At 38.5% G+C, this 16,313-nt stretch overlaps 1 protein-coding gene across 3 annotated transcripts in view; it reads right to left on the minus strand.

The window, feature by feature from the left end:
* The window catches only part of PNPLA8 (patatin like phospholipase domain containing 8), a 65,644-nt gene that overhangs the window by 46,494 nt on the left and 2,837 nt on the right, over positions 1 to 16,313 (minus strand). For 2 of the 3 annotated variants that reach the window (XM_017546876.2, XM_017546874.2), the window contains exons 2-3: positions 6,370 to 7,511; positions 6,078 to 6,227 (exon numbers count right to left, since the gene is read on the minus strand). In XM_017546876.2, the coding sequence (XP_017402365.1) occupies positions 6,078 to 6,227; positions 6,370 to 7,422 (1,203 nt within the window). In that variant the 5' untranslated portion in view covers positions 7,423 to 7,511. The remainder of the gene's footprint in view (positions 1 to 6,077; positions 6,228 to 6,369; positions 7,512 to 16,313) is intronic. The other variant, XM_017546877.2, reaches the window with a different exon arrangement.

The following is a 16,313-nucleotide window of genomic DNA, read 5'->3' on the forward strand; positions in this document are numbered from 1 at the left end:
AGGCAGGAGAACCGCCTGAACCCGGGAGGCGGAGGTTGCAATGAGCCGAGATCGCGCCATTGCACTCCAGCCTGGGTAACAAGAGCGAAACTCCGTCTCAAAAAAAAAAAAAAAAAATATATCACTTAACACCCAACAAAATTGCTCGAATTAAAAAGATTTTAAAAGGCCGGTGTGGTGGTTCATGCCTGTAATCCCAACACTTTGGGAGGCCAAGGCAGGCAGATTACTTGAGCTCAGGAATTCAAGACCAGCCTGGCCAACAAGGTGAAACCCCGTCTCTACTAAAAATACAAAAATTAGGCCAGGTACGGTGGCTCATGACTAATCCCAGCACTTTGGGAGGCCGAGGCAGGTGGATCACCTAACATTAGGAGCTTGAGACCAGCCAGGCCATATGGTGAAACCCTGTCTCTACTAAAAATACAAAAATTAGCTGGGCATGGTGGCACGTGCCTGTAGTCCCAGCTACTCGGGAGGCTAAGGCAGGAGAATCGCTTGAACCAGGGTGGTAGGGGTTGCAGTGAGCCAAGATGGCACCACTGCACTTCAGTCTGGGCAACAGAGCAAGACTCCGTCTCAAAAAAAAAAAAATTAGCAGGGCATGGTGGCCGGCGCCTGTAATCCCAGCTACTGGGGGGGCTGAGGCAGGAGAACTGCTTGAACCCAGGAGGTGGAGGTTGCAGCAAGCCAAGATAGTACCACCGCACTCCAGCCTGAATGACAAAGACACTCAGTCTCAAAAAAAGATTACAAAATAAAGTGTTGGAGGGAAAGCAGAACATAGAAGATTCATACACTTCTGGTGAAAGTATAAATTGACACAAGCACTACGCAAAACCATTTGGCAGTATGCACTAATGATGCAAATATGCTCACTCTGTGAGCAGCAATAGTACTCTTAGGTATATACTCCAAAGAAACAAAGACATATGTTTTCCAAAAGACACAACCCAGAAGTACTATTCTTAAATATTCCCAGACTGCAAACCATCCAAATGTCTGGCAGAAGGAAAAATGAAAACTATATCCAGCAATATGGAAGGTTCTCACAAACATAATATTGAGTGAAAAAAAAAAAGACATAAAAGAACATGTGATGTGTCATTCATATAAAATGCAAAAAGAGGCACAACTAAATTATGCTGACATAATTCTGAAAAATTGATGAACTTTTTTGGGGACAGTGTTTGGAGTGTTCATAAGATTATTTCTCATTCAGGGTGGTGGTTGTATGTATTTCATGTGTGAAAAATCATGGAACTGTAAACTTATGATTTATATAGTTTTCTATATATAATATTATAAAAGTGTTAAAAAAAAATACTATTACATGACATAAGCCATGTAATAGGGTTTTTGTTTGTTTGTTTTGAGATGGAGTCTCGCTCTGTCGCCCAGGCCGGAGTGCAGTGGGGCAATCTTGACTCACTACAACCTCCTCCTCCTGGGTTCAAGCAATTCTCCTGCCTCAGGCCACTGGGTTGCTGGAATTACAGGCATGTGCCACCACACCTGGCTAATTTTGTACTTTTAATGGAGATAGGATTTCTCTGTATTGGTCAGGCTGGTCTGGAACTCTCGACCTCAGGTGATCCGCCCTGCCTTGGCCTCCGAAAGGGCTGGGATTATAGGCATGAGTCACCACGCCCAGCCTAATTAATTTTACTTGTTTCCATGTATTTATTTGTTTGTTTGTTTGAGATAGAGTCTCACCCTGTCCCCTGGCTGGAGTGCAGTGTGTAATCCCAGCCCACTGCAACCTCGGACTCCCTGCTTCAAGTGATTCCCCAGCCTCAGCCTCTCAAGTAGCTGGGATTACGGGCAGGTGCCACCACACCCAGCTAATTTTGTGTGTTTTGTAGAGACGGGAGTTTCACCATGTTGGCCAGGATGGTCTCAATCTCCTGAGGAGTTGGAGACCAGACTGGCCAACATGGTGAAACCCTGTCTCTACAAACGTACAAAAAATTAGCTAGGCATGGTGGCAGACGCTTGTAACCCGAGCTACTTGGGAGGCTGAGGCAGTAGAATCACTTGAACTTGGGAGGCGGAGGTTGCAGTGAGCTGAGATCATGCCATTGCGCTCCAGCCTGGGTGACAAGAGCAAAACTCTGTCTCAGAAAGAAAGAAAGAAACATGCTGGGTGAGGTGGCCCACACCTATAATCTCAATACTTTTGGAGGCCAAGGCAGGCAGATCCCTTGAGCCCAGGAATTTGAGGCCAGCCTGGGCAACACAGTGAGACCCTCTCTCTACAAAAATACAAAAATTAGTAGGGTGTGGTGGTGCACACCTAGAGTCCCAGCTACTCAGGTGGCTGAGCTGGGCTAAACCTTGAAGGCAGCAGTTGCAGTGAGCAGAGATTGTGCTACTGCATTCCAGCCTGGGTAACAAAGACTCTGGAAAGAAAAAAAGAAAGAGAGAGAGAGACAGAGAAAGAAAGGAAGGAAGGAAGGGAGGGAGGGAGGGAGGGAAGGAGGGAAGAGAGAAAGAACGAAAGACATTTAACTTAGAAAAACCAGGAGTCTATAATATTTTTTTTAAGTACAAAAAACTTCATTTAATCACTGAGGCAGCTATTAAAACAACACCTTATTTTGAAAACTGGTAACTAGATATAAAAAAGTTAAGCACTCCTCTTTCCTTTCCTGTAAAATTTGCCTTTGAGAATACCCAGATAGCTTCAGTTGATGAAGGAAGGCCCTACTTTACAGAAGAATGTCAATTATAATGCAGGAGTGGGAGAATTAGAAATTGGCCATTCTGCAACTCTAATGAAATCATTAGGTCTGGAAATTATTAGCTTAATGGTTGATGAGATAATGGTCCCAGCACAACTGTTCAACAAAAAGCAGACTGTCATCACCTTAACCCAGTGGTCATCCTTAGCATTACTAATGGTGGTTCAACCAATTGTCATGTGTGTCCTGATATGAGGCATTACGAGGCACATGACATTAACTACAATGTGCTCTGACAACAAAATGTTTAACTCAATCAATCAAGCCATTATATTTAAATTCCAATGTTCAGGAAACAAAAAGGAAAGAAACACTGAGAAGAAAGAAGGCAGGTATATCCAGAAAGTGAGACATTCTGCATGTTAACCAGCCTAATGTCTTCAATTAAGTCAGTTTTAAAGGTGCAGGTTAAGAAGGTATGGCTGAAGAAATGCATTATATTTTAAGTGACTTGGAGAAATAATCAGATGCAATGTGTGATCTAGACTAGATCCTCATTTGGATCTAATCAGTTATATAAAGAACATTTTCAAACTGGGTATAGGATAAAGGAACATTTACTGATACAGGAAGGTATACATCATAAGCTAAAAAACAGATTATAAAACATATACAGAATGAGTTTATTTTGGTATATATGTGCAAAGAATAATTTCTGAAGGAATACTGTGGCAGACATTACTAATGTCCACCAATACCCAGTTTGCTTCCCCTTCCAAGAATACAAAAGGTTGTACTTTTCAAGCCATGCAATCAGACAGGATAAATATGTTATAAGTAGAAGAAACCTGTGGCAACTTCTGCTGAAATATTCTTTCCTTGCTATAGAAATCATAGAGGAAGGCTCAATTATAATACAGCCAACAGGACAGGATCAAAGTAACCACCACATGGAGGTCCACTGTGCCAAAGAGTTACCCAAACTCACTGTCGACTTTGCATGAGCAAGAAATAAAACTGTTTTGTTTAGTCACTGAGATTTTTATTTTTATTTACTTGTTTTTTTTTTGAGATGGGGTTTTGCTCTTGTTGCCCAGGCTGGAATGCGACGGTGTGATCTCAGCTCACCACAACTTACACCTCCCAGGTTCAAGCAATTCTCCTGCCTCAGCCTCCCGAGTAGCTGGGATTACAGGCATGCACCACCACACCAGCTAATTCTGCATTTTTAGTAGAGACAAGGTTTCTCCATATTGGTCAGGCTGGTCTCAAACTCCTGACCCAAGTGATCCTCCCACCTCGGCCTCCCAAAGAGCTGGGGTTACCGGTGTGACCTACGGCGCCCTGCCAAGTGGCTGAGATTTTGATGTTGTTTGCTATTAGAGCTTAAGGCAGGGCAGCTTAATCTGATGAACGCAAATAAACTCTAATACATTACAGTGTTATGTAATCTGAGGCTGGTAAATATACATTATTTTAATTTTCTTATCTTTTCTTTCTTCTAATTCCCTACAAAGCTTTGTGCTGCCTTCTTTCTAAATAGTCAAAGTTCTTCTTTTTAATTTAAAAATATAAGAAAGGAGATCACCTTCATCACAAACAATAAAAAAATTATCAAAGACAATTCCCTAAATGTGGCTGCCATAAATGTAGCACACAAAATAAATAACTCATTTTTTTTTTTTCAGGACATTAGGTATCAGACATAATTCCCTATATTTAGCTACCATAAATATGGTAGACACATAAAAAAGTAATATTCATACAGATGTTTTATAACAATTCTATCACTTTTAAAAAGCTCAACTCTTGATAACAAAAAGTTTAGCTGGAAAAGTTCACACGAGAATATACGTGCTGACATGTCTTACGCAATTTGTCCAGTTCAATGGTTTTTAGATGATTATTTAAGGGAAGGGTGACACATCTTTTCAGACTATCTAGACTTTTATTCATAATTGATCTGAATATACATTCCTGTATCACATTTTTTCATAGTATTGAAAGGTCCTTAGATTTGGGATCAGTAATGCCAGATAAAAGAGTCCTCAGAGTTTCAATTAGCAAGACTATTAATAATAAATTACAACTCAAAACTACTCAGAAATCCATCAGTAGGACAACTGGCCTTGTAAGAGAAGTTGAAGGGAGCCTCCTTGCCCCTTCTGCCATATAAGCAGGCCATGAGAAGCTGCTGTCTAGGAGGAATGGAACTCTCACTGGACATCAAATTGCTGGTGCCTTGATTTTGGACTGCCTAGCCTCCAGAACTATGAGAAATAAAGTTCTGTTGTTTATTGCTTATACCCATTACTGGAGATAGTAAAAAAAAAAAAAAAAAGAAAAAAAGAAAAAAAAGTTCTGTTGTTTATAAATTACCCAGTCTAACGTATTTTATTATGACAGCCCAAATGGACTAAGCCCATATGTAATTCTATTTAAGACCTTTGCTCTCATTATATCACTGAAATGTGAAATATACTTAAAAGCATATGTATATTTGAGAACCTTTTCTTTTAAGTAAGAGAGTATACAAATATAAAATATAATCCCAAATTTTAGGACCATAAAATACTGAAGCTTACCTATAATAATGTATGTGTTATACAACACACAATTAAGAATGGGTACATTATTCAAAGACAATTCTTCAGCAAGGTAATTGTTAAAAAGTAGAATAAATGTGATCTAAGTTAAAACAATTTTCTGAATGGCAAATTAAAAATAAGCACTAATAGATTTCTAATGAAATGTAAGCAATATCTATCATTATGTTTTCAAATTTTTCATTAATTATGATAATCTTAATATAGATATAAAGACACTCAATCACATTAGTCATATTTTATAACACTTCTCTGAAAACAGTCCATTTAAATGGGTCTAAATTATCTTCAATATTTTCAAACTGAAAAAAAAAAAAAGCAGCAAAGCAAAGCTCATTGTTTTCCTTAATATGATTACCAATTCAATTATCAGTAAGGTAATTAAAATTTTTAGACTTTCAAATATGAAAGGACCATGAAATAAAAACAACAGCCTAACATACGAATTATGTCTCCTATCTTAAAAGAGTAGTTACATAGTATACATATTTACATTGCACTGAAGAAAAATCTGGCAGCTGTTAGGCAATTCAACTAATATACTGATTATTTTATATTTTATAAATGTTGAATTTCAAAGTATACACACTAGTGCTAACAAAATAAAATGAAGTGATTAGCATAATGTATATCACAAAATAAATGGAGTACTGAATATACATCACATGTACAATAAAAACCATAAAATTCAAATAGAAAAATGAAAGGCTTTGCCTTCTCCATTTCAGAAGATTTTTTTAGTATTTTTATTTCAAGACAAAATTAGAATAAATAAATTAGAAATTACCTTGACAGCCACTCCTTTTCCTTCAGGAAATTCTAGAAGATGAAAAGTCAGTTCTTCAACCCTAGTAATGCAGAGCTTTGGGTCAGTTGTTCTTCTTAATGCCTGAACTAACGCCCGGGTCCTGTTATCAATACTCACCCTTGCAATAATCTACAAAGACATAGTAAACATATATGATTAGAATACAAAACTGCTCTAAAGAACAATTAAAGTTTCTTAGGTCTCTTTAGGAAATGAAACGTCTAAATTTGACAAAAAGTGAAAGAACCTAAAACCACACTGAACAACTTGCCTTTTCTCGCTGAAGAGATAAACGCTTTTTCTCCTCTGCATTTCTGTCTTTGCTGACAGCCTGATCAGTTTTAGCAGGCTCTTCTTGTTCTTCTGACTGACTCTTTGAATCATACTTTAATTTGGGGACAAGTCCACCAATATAACCACCTACTAAAGCTTGTACACCTTCCGTGGGACGAGAAAGAAAGTTAGCAATACTTTGTTTAGTTGAAACTGGAAGAACATCAGGTATTGCACCAGGACTTGCGGGCTTGCCCACAGTATCTAAAGATTCTGAGCCTGGCTTATCAACCAGGATGCCAGGATCTGGAGAACTTACTTTTCTCTCTTCAACCTTTTTATCTTTAAGTTCTGATTCATCCTGGAAATGTTTATTTTCCTTTTCTTGAGACATGTTTTCTTTATGTTTGAAATATGAATTAATATGATTTGACAAAAAGTAGAATGACTCTCCAAATTTTGTGGTTATAGTATTTGTGTAATGAAAAAGACTGTGTTTACCTATATCTTCTTCGTCTATAATGTGACTTTTCTCTTCTGAAAAAGGGCTCTTTTCTACTGATTTGTCACTATATTTTTTCAGAGATTTGATGGCTTGTTTAATGTTTTCCTGTTTTAACCAGCCACTATCTGATACTTTTCTTAAAATTCGAGAACTTGGCTTAAATTGAACTAAACGTGAAATCATTTCATTTTGATTGCCAAAAACAGCCTTGGAAACAGAGTTCAAAGTACTTTTAATACGGGACATACGAATGTTCACTTTTGTAAGTCCCTTGGGAGCAGACGTGCTAAGTTTCAGAATTCCAATATGTAAACCATGGTTGCTTGGAGAGTAACAGTGCTTACTGCAAGAATGTGCTTCACTTTTGGTCCATTTACATCTTACTTTGTTCGTATGAAAACCTCTTTGTAGACTGATGTGGCTTATCCTCCAGTAATGCTTAGGTGAGAACAAGAAATGCAGCTGCTTGCTTCTCTGCTTCCCACAAAGGCTTCTTGCATTACTAAGGAGGTAAATATATATATCTACAGTCAGATAAACAGACATAACTTAAAAATCATTTATTTTCTATATGACATTCTCTCACTTCATTCTTGAACGCTTCATTTAAGAAATGCCATAATTCATGGTCTTACCTGAAATGACAAGAAAAAAAATTAGAATTCATGTTAAAAATTGAAATTGGGTATAACAGAAAATACAAGACTATTTGGACTAAACTCAGTAAGCTGTCTCAAAGAAAGCAGATAAAATATTTCCATTATGGCTGATAGAAATTTCATATTTAAGCTAATAGAAAATAATTTGCTTTCAGTATAGAAGTAAATAAAAAAAGAAAATGAGAAATAGAATGTTTAGGGAAATAACTAATTTAGGGAAGTTTCCCAATAGATAAGTTTTCTTACAACAAATAATTTAATATGCAATTTAGATACTATGCTTTTTTCCCGCCTTACTTATTGTTAAATTCTGAACTATTTTATGTGACACGAGACTTCAATTCTTTGAAGAAAAAGGTCAGGTCTTACACATCGTTCATTGCAAACCATTTACAGAATACTTAATCTATACCAGACATGGTGCTAATGCTAGAGCCACAAAGTTACAGCATACGAAAGAACTTCCAGCCTGGTGATAGCTATGTGAAAAAGATTTCACTACCTAGGTAATAAGTGCTCATTAAATCAAATAAGTCAGGCTAAAGGAAACTACAGCAACTAATATAGAATGCGTTCTGGCCAGGCATGGAGGCTCATGCATGTAATCCCAGCACTTTGAGAGGCCAAGGTAAACAGATCACCCAAGGGTGGGAGTTTGAGACCAGCCTGACCAACATAAAGAAACACCGTCTCTACTAAAAATACAAAATTAGCTGGGTGTGGTGGCGCATGCCTGTAATTCTAGTTCTTCAGGAGGCTGAGGCAGGAGAATCACTTGAGCCCAGCAGGTGGAGGTTACAGTGAGCCAAGACCATGCCACTGCACTCCGGCCTGGGCAACAAGAGCAAAACTATAAAAAAAAAAAAAAAAAAAAGAAGTGGTTCTTAAACACTATATAAAAATAAGAAAAGGATAATCCAATTTTAAAATGTGATAATGAAAGAAAAGACAAACAGATCAACAGAACAGAAGAGAGAGTCCAGAAACACACCCAATTAAATCCAGTTATCTTAGACAAAAGGGCAAAGGTAATACAATGTAGCAAAACTAGTTTTCTCATAAAATGGCGATGGGACAACTGGACATCCACATGAAAGAAATTAATCTAGACACAGACTTTACACCTATCCAAAAAAAAAATAACTCAAGACAGATTACTGATCTAAATGTAAAATGCAAATGTATAAAACTAGAATATAACATAGGAGAAAACTTAGATGACCTTAGGGATGGCAATGACTTTGAGACAATATAAAACACACAATCCGTGAAAGAAAAAATAGATAAAGTGGACTTCATTAATATTAAAAACTTCTGCTCTGTGAAGGTCAATGACAAGAGAACAAGAAAACGAGGCAGAGATTGGGAGAAAATATTTGCAACAGACATATCTGATAAAGAGCTCTCATCCATAATATTCAAAGAACTCTTAAAGCTCAATAATAAGAAAACAAACTCAATTAAAAACGTTCAAGACTGTAACAGACACCTCATCAAAGGAGATATATAGACAGCAAATAAACATATGAGAAGTTGTACCATGTCATATGTCATCAGGAATATGCAAACTAAAGTTACCGTGATACTACTACACGCCTATTAGAATGGCCAGAATCCAGAACACTAAATGCTGTGGCGAGGATGTAAAGTAAAAGAACTCTCGATAGTTGCTGAAGAAACACAAAATGGAACAGCCATTCTGAAAGATAGTTTGGCAGTTTCTTACAACATCAAGCATACTCTTAACATATGACCCAGCAGTGGTACTCCTTGATATTTACCCAAAGGAGTTGAAGACTTATGTCCATAATAAAATCTGCGCATGGATGTTTATAGAAGCCTAATTCATAATGGCCAAAATTTCAAAACAACCAAGATGTATTTTAGTACGTGAATGGATAAACTGTGGTACATCAATATATGGTATGTGTGTGGTACAGACAGACAACAGAAAATTGTTCAGTGCTACAAAGACATGAGCTACCAGGCCATAAAAAGACCTGGAGAAACCTGATATCCATATTACTAAGTGAAAACAGCCAATCTGAAAAGGCTACATACTGTGTCTTAGCCTGTTCAGGCTCCTACATACAACAAAATCCCATAAACTGGGGAGTTTACATATATATGTAACATGGGGTGGGTGTGTGTGTGTGTGTGCGTGTGTGTGTGTGTGTGTGTGTTTATAGACAGGGTCACACTCTGTTACCCAGGCTGCTTTGCCATGGCATGATCATAGCTCATTACCACCTCGAACTCCTAGGCTCACACAATCCACCTGCCTCAGCCTCCCAAGTAGCTGGGACTACTGGTATACATGCCTGGCTTTGGTAGCTTATAAAGAACAGAAATTTATTTCTCATAGTTCTGGAGACTGGGAAGTCCAAGATCAGTACTAGCAGATTTGGTATCTGCTAAAGGCCCACTTCCTGGTTCACAGATGGCTGTCTTCTTACTGTGTCCTCACATGGTAGAAGGGAATAACTAGCTCTCTGGGGTGTCTTTTAGAAGGGCACTAATCCCATTCATAAGGGCTACACTCTGATGACCTACCTCTAAATACCATCACCTTCGCTGTTATGATTTCCACATGAGCTTTGACAGACACAAATATTCAAACCATAGAAGTATGATTCTAGCTGTGTAACATTCTAGAAGGGCAAAACTATGAAGACAGAAAAATCAGTGATTACCAAAAACAGAGGGTAGAAGGAATAAATAGGTAGGGCATAGAGGATTTTTAGGGCAGTAAAAATACTCTGCAGAGTATCATAATGATGGATATATATAATTATACATTTGTTCAAACCCACAGAATGTACACCTCCAGGAATGAACCCAAATGTACACTATGAACTTGATTGTGTGTGAATGTAGGCTCATCAATTATAATAACTCTACCACTCTGGTGGGTGATGTTGATAATGGAGGTGGCTATGCATGTGTAGGGGTAGGTGGTATATGGAAATGTCTGTACCTTCCTCTCAATTTTCCAGTGAACCTAAAAACTGTTCTAAAAAAAGGCTTAAAAAAAATCTGCAGTTCTATATATGCCATACACACATAAACACACACACACACACACACACACACACATTTAAAAATAAAAAAATGAAAATCTACATATACAGCTGAAATCTTATGGACACACATATATATACACTAATTGATTCTTAAAGGATAAGACCTGTTTGTTTATTCTTAAGAACTAAGATATGGGACCAAAAGAGAACGAGGAGAATGGTTTTTACTTTTCTACTGTCTGAATTATTTATAATGAGGTTTTATTTTGTAATTAGAAAAAGCAAAACATTTAAAGCACTGTAACAGAAGGTACCATGTGAATGAAAGACAAAGTGAGACAAAATCCAGAGAAGTTAAAAAAAGAAAAGAAACAAAGAAAAAAAAAAAAAGAGGTTAAAAACTGGGTAAAGTTAAAAAGGAATTCATCATGTGTAAAGATGAGAAGGAAAAGAGAGAATTCCAAATAATGGTAAACAAAACAAACTCAGCCAGGAGTTTGAGAACAGGCCAGGTAAATGGTAAAACTTTGTCTCTAAAAAAGAAAAAACAAATTAGCTGGGCATGGTGGTGCATGCCTGCAGTCCTAGCAACGCAGGAGGATTATTTGAGCCCAGGAGTCTGAGGCTGCAGTGAGCCACAGAGACCCCATCTCTAAAACAAAACCACACACACACACACACACACACACACACACACAGGCAAACACAAGAAAGCATGTAAGAGAGCACAGATAGCGTATGCAGAGATTACATGTAGTCTAGCTTTACTGCAGGACCTAGAAAGATTGAGAGAGACGTAGATGATGCTTAGAAAGATGGAACCGAGAACCTAGTCCAATTGTCCAGAAGATAACAGCCCGAACTAAAATCCTTCCTTCTAAATTGCACGTGCAAATTTAGCAAAGCCTGTCTTGTCTTCCAGGCTGAAGGAGCCCAGGGAATTCTATCCCAAAGTATGGCTCCCTGGTATAAGTATTTTGAATTAAAGGCCTATCAGAGATCAATAGATGCTAGAAGAGACTTTCCCCTATCTACAAAAAGACCAGACAGATTCCCCAAGGATAACAATTGTTTTCCCCCCTCAGGGAGGAGGGAAAACAATTTTATCATCTGCTGCAGAAAAGACGACTGAAGAATGTAACCATACCCAAAGGACACTTTCACAAAATAATATCTCTCAGGCTCATTCAGTTTCCAAAAAGGATACAAGTTCATTTCTGTCCTTCCAACCCCCCATCCATTCCTTCTCCCTAGTAATCAGTTATTGCTGCTCAACAGAATTACCTCCATTCCCCATCTTTCCCTCCCCTCTGAAAAAAGCTATATAATTATGTGGTCCCCAATGGGATATTTAAGTAATCATTGTGATTCTCACCTGTGCACATTAATAAATTTGCATACCATTTCTCTTAGCAATCTGTTTTTGTCAGCTGATTTTCAGTGAACCGGCAGAGATGGAACAGGAAATTTTCCCTTAATCCCCACCAAGCTCTTCTGAACTCCTTGCAACATGCAATCATTAAGATAAACTGGGCTGGGTGCAGTGGCTCATGCCTGTAATCCCAGCACTTTGGGAGGCTGAGGCAGGCGGATCATGACGTCAGGAGTTGGAGACCAGCCTAAGCCAATGTGGTGAAACCCCATCTCTACTAAAAATACAAAAAATCAGCCATGCATGGTGGCAGATGCCTGTAATCCCAGCTACTCAGGAGGCTGAGGCAGAAGAACTACTTGAACCCGTAAGGTGTAAGTTGTGGTGAGCCGAGATCGCGCCACTGCACTCCAGCCTGAGTGACAGAGCGAGACTCCATCTCAAAAAAAAAAAAAAAAAGATAAACCAAGTTAATATAAAAGCGCCGCAGCCCAATGACATGGAAATACTTAATATAAAATACTTGTGGAAAAAAAGCCATGCTCTGTTTTCACTCATATGTGGGAGCTAAAAATTGGATCTCATGGAGATAGAGAGCAGAATGATAGTTACCAGAGGGCAGGAACAGTATGTGTGAGGGCAAGTGGGGGGCTGGAAAGGAGGGGATAAGAGAGGTTGGTTAATGGGTGCAAACATACAGTTAGAAGTAATGAGTACTATTGTTTAAATAGTACAGTAGGGTGACTATAGGTAATAATAATATATTGTATTATTTCAAAAGAGCTAGATTTTAAAATGTTCCCAAGAAACAATAAATATTCAAGGTGATGCATGTCCTAAATAAACTGATTTGACTATTACACATTGTATGCATGTAACAACATATGACATCTACCCTACAAATATGTACAAATATTATCTATCATTTTTTTTAAATCCATGCTCAACTTGAAGAATACCAAGAGAGTGTAAAACCAGAAAAAAAAGTGTGAGGTAATGCATATGTTAGATTTAATCAGTCCACAATGAAAATATACTTAAAAACATCATGTTGTAAACTGTAAATACATACGCCTTTATCTGGCAATTTAAAAAATAAAAAATAATTTTATAAAACAGTAAATCCCGCCTGTAGTCCCAGCTACTCGGGAGGCTGAGGCAGGAGAACTGCTTGAACCCAGGAGGTGGAGGTTGCGGTGAGCTGAGATCGCGCCACTGCACTCCAGCCTGGGTAACAAGAGCAAACTCCATCTCAAAGAAAAAAAAAAACAAAAAACAGTAAATCCATGCTCAAAGTCAACAGCAAAACATCTCCAGGTTTAAGGGGAACCACAGGCCTGCATCTGCAGTAATACTGTCCTCAAGGTGCAGATACCTTGTGGGCAATGGGATCCCACACCAAGCAACCACTACTGAAAATGAACTTGCTGAAGTTACAAAACATGCAAAGAAATGTACCAGCACCTTCAGAGAGAATCAGCAAATACAGCCAGAAAAAAATGTGTAACGAAGATTTAGAAATAGAAAAAAATTAAGTACTGTAAGTCTAAAATGTTCAAAGATGAAACAGAAGGAATAAAAATAGAGTCTAAAAGAGAACTGTACCAAGAATAAACAGGGAGATCAAAATCTTAGAAATGAAAACTGCAGCTATATGCTAGCTACAAACACACCTACACCAAGATGAAAAAGAAAGGTTGAAAATACAGAACTGGGAAAAACGTTATACCAGACCTAAACTAACCATCAGAAAGTAAAAAGCCTTTGAAGGTAAACATAAGGGAAAGGCATTTATTAAGGATAAAAAGGAGATACTACACAATAATAAAGGAATGATCCATTTACTTATTAAACCTCAGGTAATCATGTAGACCTTGGAGGAGAAGACAATCTATTGAGAAATAAAACAAATAATGAATGTAATGTATAAAGTCAGGCTAAGAAATGCCATGAATTAAAATAAAGCAGGGGGGAGGGGAAGAAGGCACAGAGAGTACTATTTCATGGTGTGATCAGAACTAAGCTGCCATTTTAGTGGAGACTTGAATGAAGTGAGGAAGCAAATTATTAAGAGAATCTGGAAAAACAGGATTTTAGTCAGAGAGAAAAAAACAACCAACAATTTGGAGGCAAATATGAACTTTGGAACAGCAAGAATTAAAAGATGGTTAAGAAAAAGTAGGGGGAAAAAAGAATGATAAAGATGGACCAAACCAAAAACAAAATTCTAAGGTCCTCCTAGACATCTGAATGGACCCCTCCTCTTGGCCAAGGGCATTCCAGAGTTAATAGGAAAATCTAGTTCAGGCCATGATGGAAAAGGAGATTGGCTGTGCCTCATTATACCCCTTCAGCATTAACATCAACATAGTCTTCAGTCTGAAAAGAAACATTTACAGAGCTGGCGCCTGTAATCCCAGCAATTTGAAAGAAACTGGTGGATTGCGAGGTCAGGAGTTCCAGCCCAGCCTGGCCAACATAGCGAAACCCTGTCTCTACTAAAAATACGTAAACTAGCCGGATGGCATGGCGTGTGCCTTTAATCCCAGCTACTCCAGAGGCTGAGACAGGAGAATCACTTGAATCAGGGAGTTGGAGGTTGCAGTGAGCTGAGACCTCGCCACTGCACTCCAGCCTGGTGACAGAGTAAGACAAGACACCTTCCCAAAAACAAAAAAAAGTAAAAAAAATAAACATTTACAATCTATTCTCTCTGAAGCCTGTGGCTTCATCTGCATTATAAAACCTTGGTGTCCACACCTCCTTATGGTAACCCAGACATTCCTTTCTACTGATAGTAACTTTTTTATTACTATTTTTTAGAGGGAGTCTTATTCTGTTCTCCAGGCTAGATGGAGTGCCCTCCGCCATCCCGGGTTCAAGCCTAGCCACCCGAGTAGATGGGATTACAGGCATGTGCCCCCCACACCTGGCTAACTCTGTGTTTTTAGTAGAAATGGGGTTTCTCTATGTTGGTCAGGCTGGTCTCCAACTCCCAACCTCAGGCGGGTCCACCCGCCTCGCCCTCCCAAAGTGCTGGGATTACAGGCGTAAACCACCACGCCTAGTGATAGTACTCTTTCAACCAACTGCCAATCAGAAACCTGGAAGCCCCCTGCATTTGAGTTGTCCTGCCCTTCCAGATCAATCCAATGTAACTGACTGATGCATTGTCTCACTAAAACGTATAGAGGAAAGTGGGATCTGAGCACCTTGTGCAGGAGGACCTCCTGAGGCTGTGTCACCGGTGCGTCCTTAAACTCAACAACATTTTCTAATTCACTGAGACCTGTTTCAGATATTTTGGGGTCACAGACCCAAGATTCAGGCAGAAAATGAAGACTAGACTATGGTAAGAACTTTGCATTATTTCTTTCCAATATGACACATTTGTGAAACCACCTATCAACTTGGCATTAAAATACAGTACAAAAGGCCAAAATATGGGAACTATTACTAGACAATTTCATAATCATGAGAGATTTAATATACTTTTCTCCGAAACAAGAACTACCAAGCAAAAATTACAAAACGCAAAGATAACCAACAAAATTATTAAGTTTTATTGTTCCCAAATCACAACACTAGTAAATGCAAGGTAAGTGTTTTGAGAGTACATTCAGCCAGAAGTTAGACCGCAAAAACATAGGAAGAAGAATGTGAAGTGACATGCTATCAACAACTGAAAAAAGAGCAATAGAGGCAGTATAAATACAGTGGAGGTACAAATAAAATGAAGAGGCTTGGACCAACCACTAGAGAAGGGAATGGAGTTTTAACTAGAGGAATTAAGGGAAGTGTTAGGTGGAGGCCCAGCTAAGGATGGAAAGAATGAATTTACAGGGGATGTCACTTAATTATTGCTATAACGCAGGCAAAAGGGTGACAAGAGTCTGAAGGTAATAGTACTGAGGAGAGCAAAGATCACCTGGTGGCCATCAAGCAGACCAACCAGAGGCAAAACTCCTTCTCTGAAGAATTTAGAAATAATTAGACATCTCTATTAGCTAAAACAGGCATCTGATACCAGGATTTATTCCCAAAAATTTATAAGTAACTAGAATTTCTATACATGTTGAGAATGTATGCATGTCGAAACTAGCTGTGCAAACTTTGCTGATATCAAAGCACCAAAATGTCTACAAATGTAATCAATGATCATGACCTATGTGGCTAATATGGTCCAAGCTACCCTTCTGCCCCTGCTTTAAGGTCCATAAATAAAATTAGCCAGGTGTGGTTACACACACCTGTAATCCTAGCTACTCCGGAGGGTGAGGCACCAGAATCGTTTGAACCTGGGAGGCGAAGGTTGCAAAGAGTTGAGATCACACCAGGGTACTCCAGCCAGGGCAACAGAGAGAGACTCTGTCAATAACAACA

Source organism: Cebus imitator, unplaced genomic scaffold (genome assembly GCF_001604975.1).
Source record: "Cebus imitator isolate Cc_AM_T3 unplaced genomic scaffold, Cebus_imitator-1.0 Scaffold192, whole genome shotgun sequence".
Lineage (NCBI taxonomy): Eukaryota > Metazoa > Chordata > Mammalia > Primates > Cebidae > Cebus > Cebus imitator.